This window comes from Grus americana, chromosome Z (assembly GCF_028858705.1).
Source record: "Grus americana isolate bGruAme1 chromosome Z, bGruAme1.mat, whole genome shotgun sequence".
NCBI classification, from domain to species: domain Eukaryota; kingdom Metazoa; phylum Chordata; class Aves; order Gruiformes; family Gruidae; genus Grus; species Grus americana.
In genome coordinates this window covers 63,781,285-63,797,276 of record NC_072891.1, presented here as the reverse complement: position 1 = coordinate 63,797,276, position 15,992 = coordinate 63,781,285, and the positions used below count along the sequence as shown (strand labels likewise).

General features: G+C 41.5%; 1 protein-coding gene across 1 annotated transcript in view; it reads right to left on the bottom strand.

Moving 5' to 3' along the window:
• The window catches only part of CAMK4 (calcium/calmodulin dependent protein kinase IV), a 173,940-nt gene that overhangs the window by 77,748 nt on the left and 80,200 nt on the right, over positions 1 to 15,992 (bottom strand). The window contains exons 3-4 of the mRNA XM_054809935.1: positions 3,068 to 3,130; positions 2,339 to 2,421 (exon numbers count right to left, since the gene is read on the bottom strand). Of these exons, the coding sequence (XP_054665910.1) occupies positions 2,339 to 2,421; positions 3,068 to 3,130 (146 nt within the window). The remainder of the gene's footprint in view (positions 1 to 2,338; positions 2,422 to 3,067; positions 3,131 to 15,992) is intronic.

The following is a 15,992-nucleotide window of genomic DNA, read 5'->3' as shown; positions in this document are numbered from 1 at the left end:
GTTTGAATTTTTCTCCTTTTGGGTAACACAACTGAAAGATTATCATAATGAAAGCTCATTTTAGCAACAACATGGATGATTTGACAGAAACATTAAGTATGGTGAAGGAAGTGAATAATTTTGCTACCCAGAATTTTTATGTTAGAACAGCATGAAACCAGTAGCACATCAACAATGCTAATAGGATTCTAGAAAACTAAGCAGATCTTGAGTATTTATAAAATCATATTCATGATAAGGGGAAAGTGTGCGTGAGAGAACTTACTCATCTGCAGCTCAAATACTATGAAAAGAAGAATGAACACCTGGGATGGCAGAAAACTAGATCAATAAAACAGTTGATATAGAAAATACTAGCATATTATCAGAATTAGCAGTAAAAGTAACAGCAATGAAGATGTTTACAGTAAGAAGAGCAGATGTATTTGTGTAACAGATCTAGTCTTATCATCTGCTGACAGTAATTTAGAAGAGGCGTAAGAGTAACTCCTTTGGAGTACAAAAGTTGCTTTGTTGCCATCGTGTAGCAACAATACAACTGTGAATCCTTCAGCCCCGCTGAAAGAGAGGAAAGGGACCGCTACTGCTTAATTCAAATTACTATGTCTTGGCTGCATATTTCTATTAATTTATTTTTGCACTAAGGTTGAAGAGTGAAGTAATATTCCTATTGCTAGCTTAACAGCTGAAAAAAGCCCTTCTATGGTTTTTATTTCGTTGTATGTTTGGTTTTTTTTTCTTTTCAAATCACAGATCAGAGAAGATTGTATTGCCAAAGTTTCTAGTTCTACTGCATATGGAGAAAAGGAGGATGCTGAATTCAGAAGCCCTCCGTTGTATTAGTAGTCACCCACAGCATCACAAGGGGGCACCGCAATTCTAGTAAGTCACTAAGGGGCTTTGCTTCTTGTCACGCAATGCCAGACCACTCGTCCTTGCCAAACTACTGGATTAAGCATACAGTTTTGGGGAATGATCAATCTGAGAGCTCAAATCCCTTAATCGCTGCTGAGAACAGATTACAGAATGTTGAAAATATCGTAAAATTAAATCCTGTTTCCACAAAATAATGCACTTCCCCATCCCGGATCCTAGGCACCCTTTCATCTTCGGCTCTTCTGCCACAAAGATGGTTGCTGCTCAGGAACCAACTATTTCACTGGCATATTTGTGTCTTCCCTTTGCAAACTCTGCTCATCAAAGACTCCTGTATAGTATCCAGCCTTCCCGAAAGCCACCCGACCTGAACCCATGCGGATGTATAAAGGGCTATGTTAAAGGTAAGGCATCTTGCGCAGGGTCCCCTCTAGCTCAGGACTGGGCACTCGCTGGTTGTTTAACTTGCAGCACATTTCTCCTGATTTCTTTGGATGACTATCAAGAGAGCATGCATCTTCCTTCTGTTGAACTAAAGATGTTACAGGAGGAGTTGCTTTTGTTGTTATTGTTCAGAAACAGTTCATCTCAATGTGGTAGCTATGACCATGGTACCAAAAAAAGTATGCTTTTGTTTTCTCAAGTCAAACATAGTTTTAGACTGAGTCCTTGAAGCTTATTTGTATAACAGTCCTCTAAAATACTATACTTTCATTACAGAAGAAGAAAAATGAAATAACCTGTCCTTACAGGAGTTGGAAATCACCAACGCCAGTGAATTAATTGATCTACTCAAGGTAGTAGCAAATGCTTTTCATATCTTCTCTTGATCTAAAAAAAAAATACCTACCAGTAAAATATCGCCCCAAACACTATTACAGATTTATTTCGCTTTATGCATATGCGCCTACACCTCAAGCATGTGCAATCTTATGAGCAATACCTTCAGAACTCAATAGTTGTCTTGCAGAACCTTGCAACAAAAACAGAGGTCTTGCAAATAAAATGAATACCTAATTGTGTTTCTTTCTTGTTACTCTGCTTACCAACTTTTTATCTGACATAACACTATCCTCCTGGCAGACTGATTGCCACCTACCATATTTTATGATATCCTGTCCATGCGATTTTGCCAGTTTTTCCTGCCTTTTGCCTGCTCCCACATACTCTGATGTTATGCACTTGTTGAGCACCTTCCTTCAGTGGTGTGTGCTCTTCAGAATTCACTAACAATTTCCTCCATTTTCAGCTCATGTATCCTTTCCAAAAATAATCTTCTGATATTCACATTTCCAAACACATTTTTAAAGCCAATTCCTGCACATATTTACTCATGTGAATAAACCATATGTTGATGAAATAATTCCAGTAATTGCTAACACAGGGATTATAGGCAAAGAAGAAATCTGGACTGTAACATCCTTGGGGAAGGTACAGAGCAAGGTGTGTATTGATTACTTACCTGTCAAATAGTTCTCCACCTGTGACCAATTCCAGAACAAGACTGATTTCTGTAGGGGTCTCAAATATCTCCTTCAGTTTTATCTGGTAAAGATAACAAAAAGGATTCATTTTTTTCCATTTGTCTTCTTGCTGAGCATATCACAGAGCCAACAGCAGAAAACAGACCACAGTCAATAAAGCAGAAGATGGTACCAGCTGAAGTTGGTGCATCATTTACCTTGCAGTTGACCAAGTTATTGTGCATTTTCTCTTCCATCCCCCTTATTTTTGCTAGCTTTATCTCCTTTGTATTTCCTTTTTTTTTTTTTTAAAATTTTTGTACTCCTCAACCTTAGCAACCTCTGTGTAACACAGGAGTTTAAGGAGCTGCTTTCGTTAGTGCTTGTTGACACCTGTCTGTCAGTCTTTCGGAATAACTGAATGCAAGACCTTCCCCACCTTCCAAGGACTGACAACACCAACTTCCCCTTTCATTTACAGAACTTCTTTTGCATAGTTTCTCACTCAACTCTGTCAGAACACAAATAACTCATTGTAAAGTGTAAGTATAATTCAACAGTCTTCCATAAGCTACCACGCTTATAAGGAGAAGCCAAAGCTTTAATCCAGGACTCTCCCAAGTCTGTGTAAGTGAACCACAACAATCATCTCTTAGGAACAGAAAGAATTAAAAAAAAAAACCAAAACAACAAACAAACATGGAGTGGAAGAACAAGGCTAAACTTACAATGTTTGGATGCGAAAGGCGAAGAAGAACTCCAATTTCTGTGCGGACAATTTTCTTGTCTACCTGGTTAAAAGTGGGGAGGGAAAAAGTGAAAAAAATTATTTCTATGTTCACCACAGAAACTTCTAGCTGCATCACAGGAAAATATGTATGAACAGTATTTCTAGATCTCCTAGGAGAACAAGTTGATGTGAGACACACAAGTCAAATATACTGTAAGGAGTAATTTTCCTTTAACATGAGATACTATAACAGAAAAACATCTTCATCTAGCAAAATTATTACAAATGCACATATAGGTCACGCAAGAAGTAGAATATAGGAAAGATGTCTGAAAAAGGTGCTCCTATCCCTGCTTTTACTCAAGTTCTGCCCTTGTCTATTGCTACTTATGTTGGTTCAGTTTATGCCGGGATAGCTTCCTTTTGACACACTCTTCAGCAACTATACTGGAGAAAGGCTTCTACACCTAGGATGTGCATATCAAAGCAGTGTAACATACTGCTTAAAACAAGTGATGAAATGTCAAACATCTCCCACCACAGACAGTGTATAAAGTTTAACTTCAACTTCTTTCAGGTATATCTAACAGAATGGTCTATTAATGCAAAAGACTGTCCCTTCTGTTAAACCTCAGAGAGAATTAGCCCTTCCCTTTCCTTCTCTTCTCAAATCACAGCCTTTAACAATACACGCACAACCTACGTCCTGTTGTATTGGGTTTGCGTGGCAAGGTTTTGGTAGCAGGGGAGCTACAGGGGTGGCTTCTGTAAGAAGCTGCTAGAAGCTTCCCCTATGTCTGACAGAGCCAATGCCAACTGGCTCCAAGACGGACCCGCCCCTGGCCAAGGCTGAGCCAATCAGCGCCTCTGTGATAACATATTTAAGAAGGAAAAAAACAGTTAGAGAGAGCTTTTGCAGCCGGAGAGAAGAGTGAGAAGATGTAAGAAACTCTGCAGACACCAAGGTCAGTGCAGAAGGAGGGGGAGGAGGTGCTCCAGGCACCAGAGCAGAGATCCCCCTGCAGCCCGTGGTGAAGACCATGGTGAAGCAGGCTGTCCCCCTGCAGCCCACGGAGGAAGGATGAGGGGGTGTAGAGATTCCACCTGCAGCCCGTGGAGGACCCCACGCCGGAGCAGGTGGAGGCACCTGAAGGAGGCTGTGGCCCTGTGGGAAGACCGCACTGGAGCAAGCTCCTGGCAGGACCTGTGGCCCCATGGAAAGAGGACCCCACGCCAGAGCAGGTTTGCTGGCAGCACTTGTGACCTCGTGGGGGACCCACGCTGGAGCAGTCTGTTCCTGAAGGTCTGCACCCCATGGGAGAGACTCACATTGGAGAAGTTCATGAAGGACTGTCTCCCATGAGAGGGACTCCATGTTGGAGCAGGGGAACGATGAGAGGAGTACTCCCCCTGAGGATGAAGAAGCAGCAGAAACACCGTGTGATGAACTGACCGCAACCCCCATTCCCCATTCCCCTGTGCTGCTGAGTGGGGAGGAGGTTGAAGCCAGGAGCAAAGTTGAGCCCGGGAAGATGGGAGGGGTGGGGGGAAGTGTTTTAAGATTTGATTTTATTTCTCATTCCTCTACTCTGTTTTGCTTAGTAATAAATTAGATGAATCTCCTCTCTAAGTTCAGTCTGTTTTGCTCGTGATGATAATTAGTGAGCGATCTCTCCCTGTCCTTATCTCGACCCACAAGCCTTTTGTTATACTTTTTCTCCTCTGTCTAGTTAAGGAGGGGGAGTGGTAGAGCAGCTCTGGTGGGCACCTGGCCTCCAGCCAGGGTCAACCCACCACACCTGTTGTGGGACGTTGGTCATTTCTCACAAGAAATGCACACCTAGGCAGTATTTCATTCAGGAAAGACAACTGCAGCTCTCCCTGAACTTGAAAGCAAGAAAGGAAAATGCTCGTAAGCAAATTATGCATGTTTTCATGTTGCTAAGGTAACTAATAAATTTATGAAGAAACTATCTTGTTTGCAAATATTTTCAGAAACCCTAGAGAAGTCCTACACTGATGGCAATTATAAACATATTTCTCTACAGCACTCTTCATCTCAAGGGTTACAAAATGAATGAGAGTCAGCAAGTTAAGTCACTACCTCTTTCCAAACTGATAACACAGATAAAGTCAAGCAGAACATTTTTGGAAGGTTTCTGTGTTTGATTTTTTTTAGTGGAGACATCTCATCAAACACATATTTTGTTTTTTTACATCATTGGAAATGAATCGTCATAATGCATAAACCTTTGAAAGGGACATAAAGCTACCTTCAAATTCTTAGTGAGGAAGACACATGCTTAAAAACAATCCCTTTTTTTTTAATCACCTGAAAGAAGAGAAGTGCTTCTCAGTACTTTATTTTTTCCAGCAACAACATCATCCAAGTATCAGTCACATTCAGAACTACAGGACAGGCAGAATTTGATTCTCCCCTTGTGTCAATCCAGAACGATTCCAGGTTAGTGATGCCACAGTGCTCTGACAGTGGTATAAATGAGTGTAGAACTAGAGCCCTTAGCGATTTCTTGAAACTCATTGACATTTAACCTCTTTCAGTGGCTCTGCCAGAAAGCAAAATGAAAGAAAAAACTATGCACAGATTTGGTGCATGTGAGAAGCGGAAGAAAACAAAAATCAAAGAGGAATGAAATATTCCATTACCTGAACACCTAATTGGAGGTAAAGAACATGGTCTAACTAAATCTTCACAGGTAAACACCTGCTCTGGGATCAAACACAGGACCCTTTAAGCTTTGCGACCATCACAAGCTTTACAAACTTTATTCCTTTCTACTCCGAACGTGTTTCTTTGCTCTTGCTTGCCACACAAATACTGAGCAGCAGGTTTGAGGTATGGTTTCCCATGCAGTTTTCCTAAAACGCTGTGAGCACCAGCCTGTGGTCTTACTCAGTTTCAACATCCCCTTGGCATCAGTGCCGTTATTGAACTCTGGGTTACTTTTGTGAATGCAAATGCACAGCCAGGGGCTCTGAAGCTCACTGCAGGGTAGCAAGGGGCTCTTGATGATTGAGACGTAATATATGTCTGGACTGCTTTCATATGCTTTACACTTCAGACAGGCTCAGAAAAATTAACGTACAGCATTGCATGGACAGTTATTCCCCCAGCAGAGCTGTTTAGACTGAGCAATTTTCCTTATCTAAAAGCACCACTACAAACTGAACAACCTACAGTTTGTTTTCTTCAGTTTGGAAAATGTTCTCACATCAAGCATGCCTGGCAAGAAGCACATAACAGGATGTCCAAATGCTAAAGATGATTCCTTTTGACACCAAGTAGTTACAACTGAGAAACTATAAAGGCCTCCTCTCATCTCACTGGTGGCAAGAAATTAAGTGAAAAAGTGAACTGAGACTCAGTTTCAGGTCCTTGCTTTCCCAGACATTTATTCTGTGACTGTAGGCAGGTCCCTCTGTGATCCAGTTCCTGATCTGACACAAAAAAAGTAGACTTTCATAATCCCTCCTCAGGTGGTGGTATGAGGAAAACATACCGAAAAATTGAAGATGCTAAGACACAATGGCAAATACGCCACACAGAAACACTTAGGAGTGTTAAATATTTATAAGCATCCTGGAAAATGGCTATTAGGATAGACTTTACAACAGAAGCATGCATGTATAAGTGATATGAATCGTTCCAGAGTAAAAGCAGCAGCATATGTAGTCATGGCATTTTATTACAGACAGCCTGTTTTATCACTATTATGTTCTTACCTTCTCCTACACTAAGTACAGAGCTATATCAACATTTAGCTTGTTTCAGTTCCTCCCAACAAAATGTACCTACTTACAATCAGCGCCAAACTTGGCCTGTTTCTAGTTTAGGCAGGAGTATCAGCAATTCAACTACTTATTTTCCTGACAGAAATTATTTGATAGGATGACAAGTCAGGCATTTCACTCTGTAGTGTATGTTGCTAGAGTAACAAATTTTAAAACTCAGATAATTTAACCGAAATATCCTATTACCACAAATGTTTAGGTAAATTAAGTATTTTTGGCTAGAACAAATACAGAGGTCTGATTTGTGCAGATGTAATAACTGACCAAAATGAGGCTGCAAAACTGTTTATTTCTGTCCCCTCCTCTTTGGATGCAATTTAAATATGCAATACAATATATAATAATTTATCCGGGCTTTCCTTAAATTAACATTACTCACAGGAGCGTCACTGAGACCTTTGTGAGTATATCACAGCCAAGAATAATGTCAGCAGAAACAGTCTGTTTGTGAAAAGAAAAAAAGCAATCAAAAGTTAACCTTCAGATGTTTCCCCATTCCTCTAGTTTAGTGATTATCCTCCTAAAAGCTTCCTTTATTCTTTGTTTTTAATCTATGCTACGGTATGCTTTTGGTCAAACATTTCATTAGTATAATTTGATTTCTACTTAAAACATTTCTTTTTTCTTTGTGAAAAACTTACACTAATTCTGTATGAGGTCGTGAGAATGCCCCGTTGGGTGATTTTAACCCTGGTGTGATTTTACTGAGCTGTATTCGTTGTTTGTAAACTTTAAATTGCAAGCAATCAAGAGGCATTTGTCGTGATAGGCCTATGAAGCAGCATTCTGACGTCGCACCTCTGTGTCAATTTGAAAAGTCATTTTCCAGGTAATCTTGAAATGGTTATTTATCAGTTCTTCACCACTGACCCTAAGCATGAAGATTTCACTGCCCATAGACAAAAAATAGCAAAGTTGCTAGATGGCCTGTAATTATTAAAACCCACATCTATATGCTTCCATGGCTTACCTGTGAAGACATTCACATGAAGCACTAAAACACCCCAAATCTGCAAGAACTGCTTGTAGGTGCGATACAGTCCTGCCTTGTGCTGTGCCTTGCAGTGCTCCCTCGTATGCTTCAGTCCGTAAACCAGCAGCTGCGATTGTAGCACAGGTAAGCATCTGCATGCTGGATTTAATCTAACTAGATAAAGTACCTACAAAAGCAAAGATCCAGCCACCTGAATTTGGCAGGTGTGCTGTGAACCCTGTGTGCTGAACTGAAACACCTAACTACACTGCAGCCAGCCACGTGGCTTTGCAGCTTGACCAGAGATCAGAAGACAAATGGCAGCATGCTCTGTGCACTCAAAACTGCAATAATATGTCCTGTTTACCAACAGACAGACATAAGATTAACAGCATCAACAGAGTATTTCGCATAACCAAGGCCCAGGAAGTTAGGACAGCATTTGTAAGTGTGGGTGAATGAAATTATCCACCCTCTTAATTTGTATTAAAGCATTTACACAAAAAAAGCAATTATTCCTGAGTTATTCCTAGTATTTTGTCTCCAGTTATTTCACTTCTCTAGAATTAGGCATTTATTTATTTTATAGATATGTGTCTACAAACACTGTGTCTTTGAAATTTGGTATTGGCCATGCAGTGAAATAATGCTATGTCTATAATCAGTCTATTTCTGATTTATAAATTTCAGGCTATTTTGATATGGGAAAGAGGTGGAAAAGTGCTTAATGAAAGCTACGATTCTTCCATGTTTCCATGCCCTGAGATGGTGAGGTGGAGTGATGCTACAAACCTCTGAGATGTAAAAGCGTTGCTTCTGTCTGAATTAAATGAAACAAGATAAAATGAACTGTCACTGTAAACAGATTAATCCAGCTGCTGCCTTGCAATATGGTATACCATCCTGAAAATAGGTGGCCAACAGACGTACAGACGCCTCAAACTTAGTAGAGAGCAAGAAGCAAAGCACATTCCTCAGCATCCAAGCCTGGTCACTGCTGCCCTCCTTCTCCAGGGCCCTGCGGGCATGGAGGGGCACACCGGGCCAGGTGAGACCACCATGTAGGTTGGGTGGCAATGCTCTGCCCAGGCAAGTGGTGTGAAGCAGCCAATGCAAACGGCTCTCCAGGACCTTCACAGCACTGCCCACCTCATGGAGGCGGTTCATCCCAGCTCTGCACAGCTCGTCATTTAATATCCCACTTATTGACTCACACGAACACTTCTAATTTGAGCAAATGAATGCTTTATCAAACCAGTAGGTCAGGCTCTGCGCATGTGTTTCTCTGCACTTACAGGGAGCATGCTGCAAATCATTATTGGCTTGCCACCACACTCTTTAAAATGCTTCCAAGAAACAATTTTTATGTTCATCTCAGCTAAAGTAACTGCTCTGCAGCCTAACCCTGTCAGTATTTTATGGAGTCAATTGCTAATTACCATTTATAACTTGGCCATTATTTTGTCTTCTCACAGTTAAGATGAAATGCTAAAACCTCTGTGCACATAGACTACCCACAGCAGAGCTGCCGATCCCCTGGTAGTCCAAAAGGTCTGTTCCCAATTGTCTCAACTGCACGCAGGGCCGCTGGGTTACCCAGCTTCTTTTGAAAGGTTTCAAGAAAAAAAAGAAATGAGCTTGAGTTTAAAGCTTAAATTTAAATAAATCTTCACACGACAAAGATTCAAAGTACATATTTTCTGTACAGTTTTAGGTATTGTTTTTAATTTCAGAATGTTCTGGGTAACAGGAATCCCAGGTTTTGCCCAGCTCATAGACAGAGTATCTTTGCAGAAAGTCTTTCAGTCAAGAATTCAAGATTAAAACACTCTGAAGAAGACTTCTGAATATGCTTTTTAATCTGCATAAAGCTGCGAAGTACCACAGAAAACATGCATGTGAGCTGGTTTATGTATCAATGCAAGATATGGATGTCTGTCTTCACCATAAGTAACAATCTTGGGGGATACAAAAAAATGCCATAACAGAAAAATCCCAGAACAAATGAAAATAGATGCTTTACATGTGATCCAGTCTATCTCTCTGAGTTACTCTCGTGTAATTCAGTAACGATCATGGCAGTGGAGAGTATGTAAAAGCAGAATTAAAAAAAGCTGACCCTTCTGAACAAAAGGATACTTCTTTGTTCGAAATAGGGCATTTATTTAACACCTGCTTCAGGTGACTTGATTCTTTGCCTGACCTTTTCTCTGAATGAAAATAAGAACTTCTCAAGTAAAGAATTCCTCCTATGTTTTAAGGGCTGTTCTTGCTGGGACATTGCTTGACCTTCTCAGCAAGGCTAGCAGCTCTTTTTTTGTATGGGAGCAACTGTTGTACTCCTAATGGACTAATATCTTTAAAAAAAAAATGGTAAAATATCATCTTCTTTTGTATTTTAAGCTTGGCAGACTATTCTGGCTCTATCTTTATTCAAGCTGAACATGAGGTCCCTGAAGAACACATCAAATAATACAATAAAGCACAGTAGTAATTGCACAGCCCTCCAGTATCTTCCATAAACTCAGTAGGGAGTTTTCACTCTGTAGGTTACTGACAATTTTTTTTTTTTTTGAGCGTCCATAAGTAAACTTGTATTATTAATGCAAAGAAAAGAGACTATTCATTATTACAGCAACTATTTTCTATCTTTAGGCACATGTGCACACTTTCAATTTGCAACTATAGTCCTTTAACTGATGCGTGTTTTTCAGACTTAACACACCTGCATGGAACTATGGCATGTTACATCAGTGTGCTTGCATTTGTCCTGCTAGGTGCCTAAAAGACACATGAAAATGTGCTCTCTGCAAATACAGATTAGCTAGGCTTGTACAAGCATACGCTTTTAAAAAAGGAAAGAGAATTGCACTATCTGCATATGATAGTACTATTAATCTGTTAAATGTGTATCTTTCCATCAAAGCAGCAACCTTTCTGTTTGTCAAAAAGCACAGTACATTTGCAGGCAAACCATCAGACAGATAGAGATGATTTGTGGGATTGTACAGATTTCAACACAGTAGATCACATGCTGACATATCTGATTAATGGGCCCTGCATCTTGCAATACACAATTTTAATAGTAAAGCTGACCTGATGCAGGTAATATTCCCCAAAGACACAAAAGTCTTTGTGAATGGGTTCTGTTGCTCACCCACGCTAACTTGGTGGCATCACCAAGGGGTGAAGGATGGGTCCAGAGGCACTTATAGCTTGCACAACACTGGTGATTTGCAATAATACATTTTATGTCTGAGTTCAAAACAAGTTATATGTTCATTAGAACAGGCCTTATTATATACTGTGGTCTAACTATCTGACTAATTTGGTTATTTCTGTTCCTGACTCATTTATACACAGATTTCTGCAAATATGTTTTATAGTTGCCGAATGGTTTATGCAAACAAATTTCAGGCTATTAGGTATTCATGAACTGCTCACTTCATCTATTCTCTATTTATAGTGTGTTACTGTCATTGCTACTGTTCCCAAAGCTGGGTGGGGGAGGACACTTTTAAAACACCAAGAACAACGTGCAAGTCAAAAGGTAAGTACTTTTTTTTTAGTTCAAAATAGTTGCATTTATAGGATTATTTAGAAAATGGTACTTGCCATTTTCTTGCCCATTCTTGCTTTTCACTTATACAGTTACAAATCCAAAATTTTCCTCTTTTCTCATTGTAAATCTATTAATCCAGCTTTTATCCTAAGTGATATAACCAGTTTTAGACATCTGGCATTCTGTGAAGGGCTTCACATTCACACCATCCCTCTGAATAAATAAATTGCCACACAACAGTAGTTCCTTAGAAATTGAGAGTTATAAGGTGATAGGGCATTTCCTATCATCCTAAACATTTTCTCTTAAAGCTACTTGAATTTCTTAGCAGTCCTCAGCTGCACGATAAAGATCTGGAATACGTTATGTCTATTTATACTATTATTAGCCAAGTGCAATGCCTGCTGCAATTTAAGAAATTGCACAGAAATAGTAAGCTAGTGACCCATCCCTCTCTGAATTACACTTGCCGATCCATGTGAACCTTCACTGTTACCCAATGAAGGTTTGATGGGCTACCATTAAAATTGTAATCTCCATCACAGATATCAAATTATTCCATGTGATCAATGTACCTGTTTGGGCAAGGATAAAGTTAATTTTCTTCATAGTAGCTAGCATGGGGCTGTGTTTTGGATTAATGATGAAAATATTGTTGATAAAAAAGGGATGTTTTAGCTATTGCTGAGCAGTGCTTATGCAGCATCAAGGCCTTTTCTGCTTCTCAGGCTGCCCCAGGCTGGGGGAACACAAGGAGTTGGGAGGGGACACAGCCAGGACAGCTGACCCCAACTGCCCACAGGGATACTCCATACCATATGACGTCATGCTCAGCATATACAGCTGGGGGAAAATGAAGGAAGAGGGGGACGTTCAGAGTGACGGTGTTTGTCTTCCCAAGTCACCGTTAGGCGTGATGGAGCCCTGCTTTCCTGGAGATGGCTGAACACCTGCCTGCCCATGGGAAGCAGTGAATGAATTCCTGGTTTTGCTTTGCTTGTGCATTTACCTATTAAAATGTCTTATTTCAGCCCACGAGTTTTCTCATTGCTACCCTTCTGATTCTCTCCCCCATCCCACTGGGGGCAGTGAGTGAGCGGCTGCATAGGGCAGAACTGCTGGCTGGAGTTAAACCATGACAACCAACTATATGCTGTACCACTCCATTTTGTAAGCAATAACATATAGGATGACTGAGGAAGGCCTAGTTTTGAGTCTGATGATCAAATGAGACTATTTTGTTCAACATATTTCAGGTGGGATGAAATCTTGACAACTTCAGGTGCAGGTTAAGTCTTGCATGTTTCCTCTGATGAATCACCCTGAACCTCTGGAGCTGCTGCTTAAATGACACCCGTACTAGGAGACTTGTAATCTCCTGATGCTAGACAATTCTTTTGGTAGGTCAGCCCCAGACACTGACAATGAGGGGTCTTGAAGTCACTTCATTGTTGCTTGACAGTATATAGAACCTGTAATTCTACATTTACAGGAACCATATAAATGACCCAAAACTGCTTAAAATTTACAGGTTATATACTTTATAATCCAAATAAGAGAGAAAACCAGTAGATCCTCAAAGGAGAGCAGGGAAGGAATGCCTTTCAGAAGCGTTTTGGGGATTGAAAATGAAAATTATTTGATGCAGTTGGAAGAAGACACAGAGAAGCATGCAGAGACATTGAGATGGTTAAGAGAGGTAGGCAGACGTGAAAGCAAGGCCTATCACTGATTTAGTGACCTCGTTTCACAAATTAGAAACTGAGCTGAGTTTCTTGTTAGTGCTATGCATCAATAACATTAGAGTTTACAAGACTGCTTTTGTCCCTCCATCTCTCCAATCCCTATGGAGGATCTCAACTACATTAATGACAGCATGTTAACTTGCCTTCTCTGTCAGGATCTATGAGGTGTGCTGGAAAAAAAGGACAAGTGACTGAGCAGGCTGAGAGCAGGAGGAACATACAGTGACTTCCCTCACCAACAGATCACCCCAACCTGTGAGTTCTCTGCAAAAGAGCCACAGGGTGCTTTCCATTTTTGATGCTCTGTTCCTTGAGGCTTTATACAATTTAGGAGTAAATGGAGGAGATGCTGAAAGGAGGTAATTGTAAGCTACATGAGCTTGAATCAGAACAGGTGAATAGTTGAATTTCAGGAGACTCACCTACATCTCCCTTTATGGCCACTGAATTCACATGCAGATTTGGCAAGTCACACAGAGTCAGACCTAAAAAACACCTCTGATGCATAAAGTTTGATTTGGGGTGCAATTTTGGTACTTAAGAAAAAAAACAACAAACAAAAACCAAACAAACCGAAAAAACCCCAAACAAAACACAACCCCTGAAGACCCCATAGCTTCCTATGTTACTGCATGTAAAATCTGTAGCTAATTCAGCTACTCAGGGATAAGAAACCATCTGGGACCTTCAGTCCAAGTTTTTTGAGGTCCTTATTACAACTGCAATACTCCGACAATACTCTCACAAACTTTGGGATGAACAAGCTCTGTACGAAGCTCAGTGGTAATAAAGCTGTGTCTCTCTGAATACATTTCACATATCCACTAAATGGGAGAATACCTAATAATACACAAGTTCTTAGGTGACATAACACACAAGTTAAAAGCCGACATTATAGTGTGTGTCTACTATAGACAACCTGATCAGGAAGAATCAGTGGATGAGGCCCTCTACAGACAGATAGAGTAGCCTCACATTTGCAGGCCATAGTCTTCATGGGGAACTTCAACAACTCTGGTATCTGCCGCAAGGACAACACAGCAGGACACATGCAATCCAGGAGGTTCCTGGAGTGCATTGATAACTTCCTCCTCCAAGTGACAGAGGAGCAAACAAGGAGAAATGCTCTGCTGGACTTCATACTCGCCAACAAGGAAGGGCTCACGTGGGATGTCAAAATCAAAGGCAGCCTTGGTTGCAGTGACTGTGAGATGGTGGAGTTCAGGATCCTGAGGGCAGGGAGGAGAGTGAAAAGCAAGATCACACCCCTAGACTTCAGGAAAGCAGACTGGCCTCTTCAAAGGTCTCCTTGGAAAAGTCCCATGGGATAAGGTCCTACAAGGAAGTGAGGTCCAAGAAAGCTGGTTAATTTTCAAGGATTGCCTCCTCCAAGCTCTAGAGAAGTCCATCCCAGTGAGTTGGAAGTCAGGCAAAAATGCCAGGTGGCCTGTGTAGATAAGCAAGGAGACTGAGGCCAAACTCAAAGACAAAAAGGAAGCATAAAGAGGGTGGAAGCAAGGATGGGTTAACCTGAAAGGAATACAGAAACATTGTCTAAGCATTCAGGGATGAATTTAGGAAAGCTAAAGCCCAATGGAATTGAATCTGCAAGGTATGTCAAAGACAACTAGAAGGGCTTCTGTAAGTACATAGGTGACAAAAAGAAGACTATGGAAAATGTGGGCCCTTTGCTCTAAGAGAGACAGGAGACCTGGTGACACAGGACATGAAAAAGGCTGAGGTACTGAATGGCCTTCTTTACCTCAGCATTTACTAGCAAGACTGGCCTTCTGCAGGAATCCCAGGCCCCAGAGACCAGGGGAAAAGGCTGGAGCAAGGAAGACACACCCTTGGCGGAAGAGGATCAGGTCAGGGAATACTTAAGCAATTTGAATTTACATTACGTTCATGGACCCTGATGGGATGCAACCATGAGTGCTGAGGAAGCTGCTGACAGGTGTCATTGTGAGGCCACTCTCAATAATCTGTCATGGATCATTGTGACTAGGAGAAGTGCCTGAAGACTGGAGAAAAGCAAATGTCACTCATCTTCAAGCAGGGCAAGCAGGAGGACTCAGGGAACTACAGGCCAGCCAGCCACACCTCAATCCCTAGGAAGGTGAGGGAGCAGCTAATCTCGGAAACCATTTCCAGGCACACAAAGGACAAGAAAGTCATCAGGAGTATTCATCAAGGGCACCTTGACACGCTTGACCAACTTGAGAAACTTCTAAGATGAAATGACTGGCTTCATAGATGAGGGGAAAGCAGTGAATATTGTCTACCTACACTTCAGTAAGGCCTTTGACATTGTCTCCCATAAGATCCTCATAGACAACTGTTGAAGTATGGGCTGGATAAGCAGACAGTGGGGAGGGCTGACAACTGGCTGAACAGCTGGGCCCAGAGGGTGGTGATCACTGGCATGAATTCTAGCTGGAGGCCAGCAACTAGTGGTGTACCCCACGGGTTGTCATGGTTTAGCCCCAGCTGGCAGCTAAGCACCATACTGGGTCCAACCCTATTTAAATCTTCATTAATGAGCTGGATGATGGGGCAGAGTGCACCCTCAGCAATTTCACTGATGACACCAAACTGGCAGGAGGGGCTAATACACCAGAGGGTGGTGCTGCCATCCAGAAGGACCTGGGCAGGCTGGAGACATGGGCTGACAGGAACCTCCAGCAGTTCAACAAGGGAAGTGCAAAGTCCTGCCCCTGGGGAGGAACAGCCCCAGGCACCAGCACAGGCTGGGGGCCACCCAGCTGGAAAGCAGCTTGGCAGAAAGGGACCTGGGGGTCCTGGTGGATACCAAGTTGAACATGAGCCA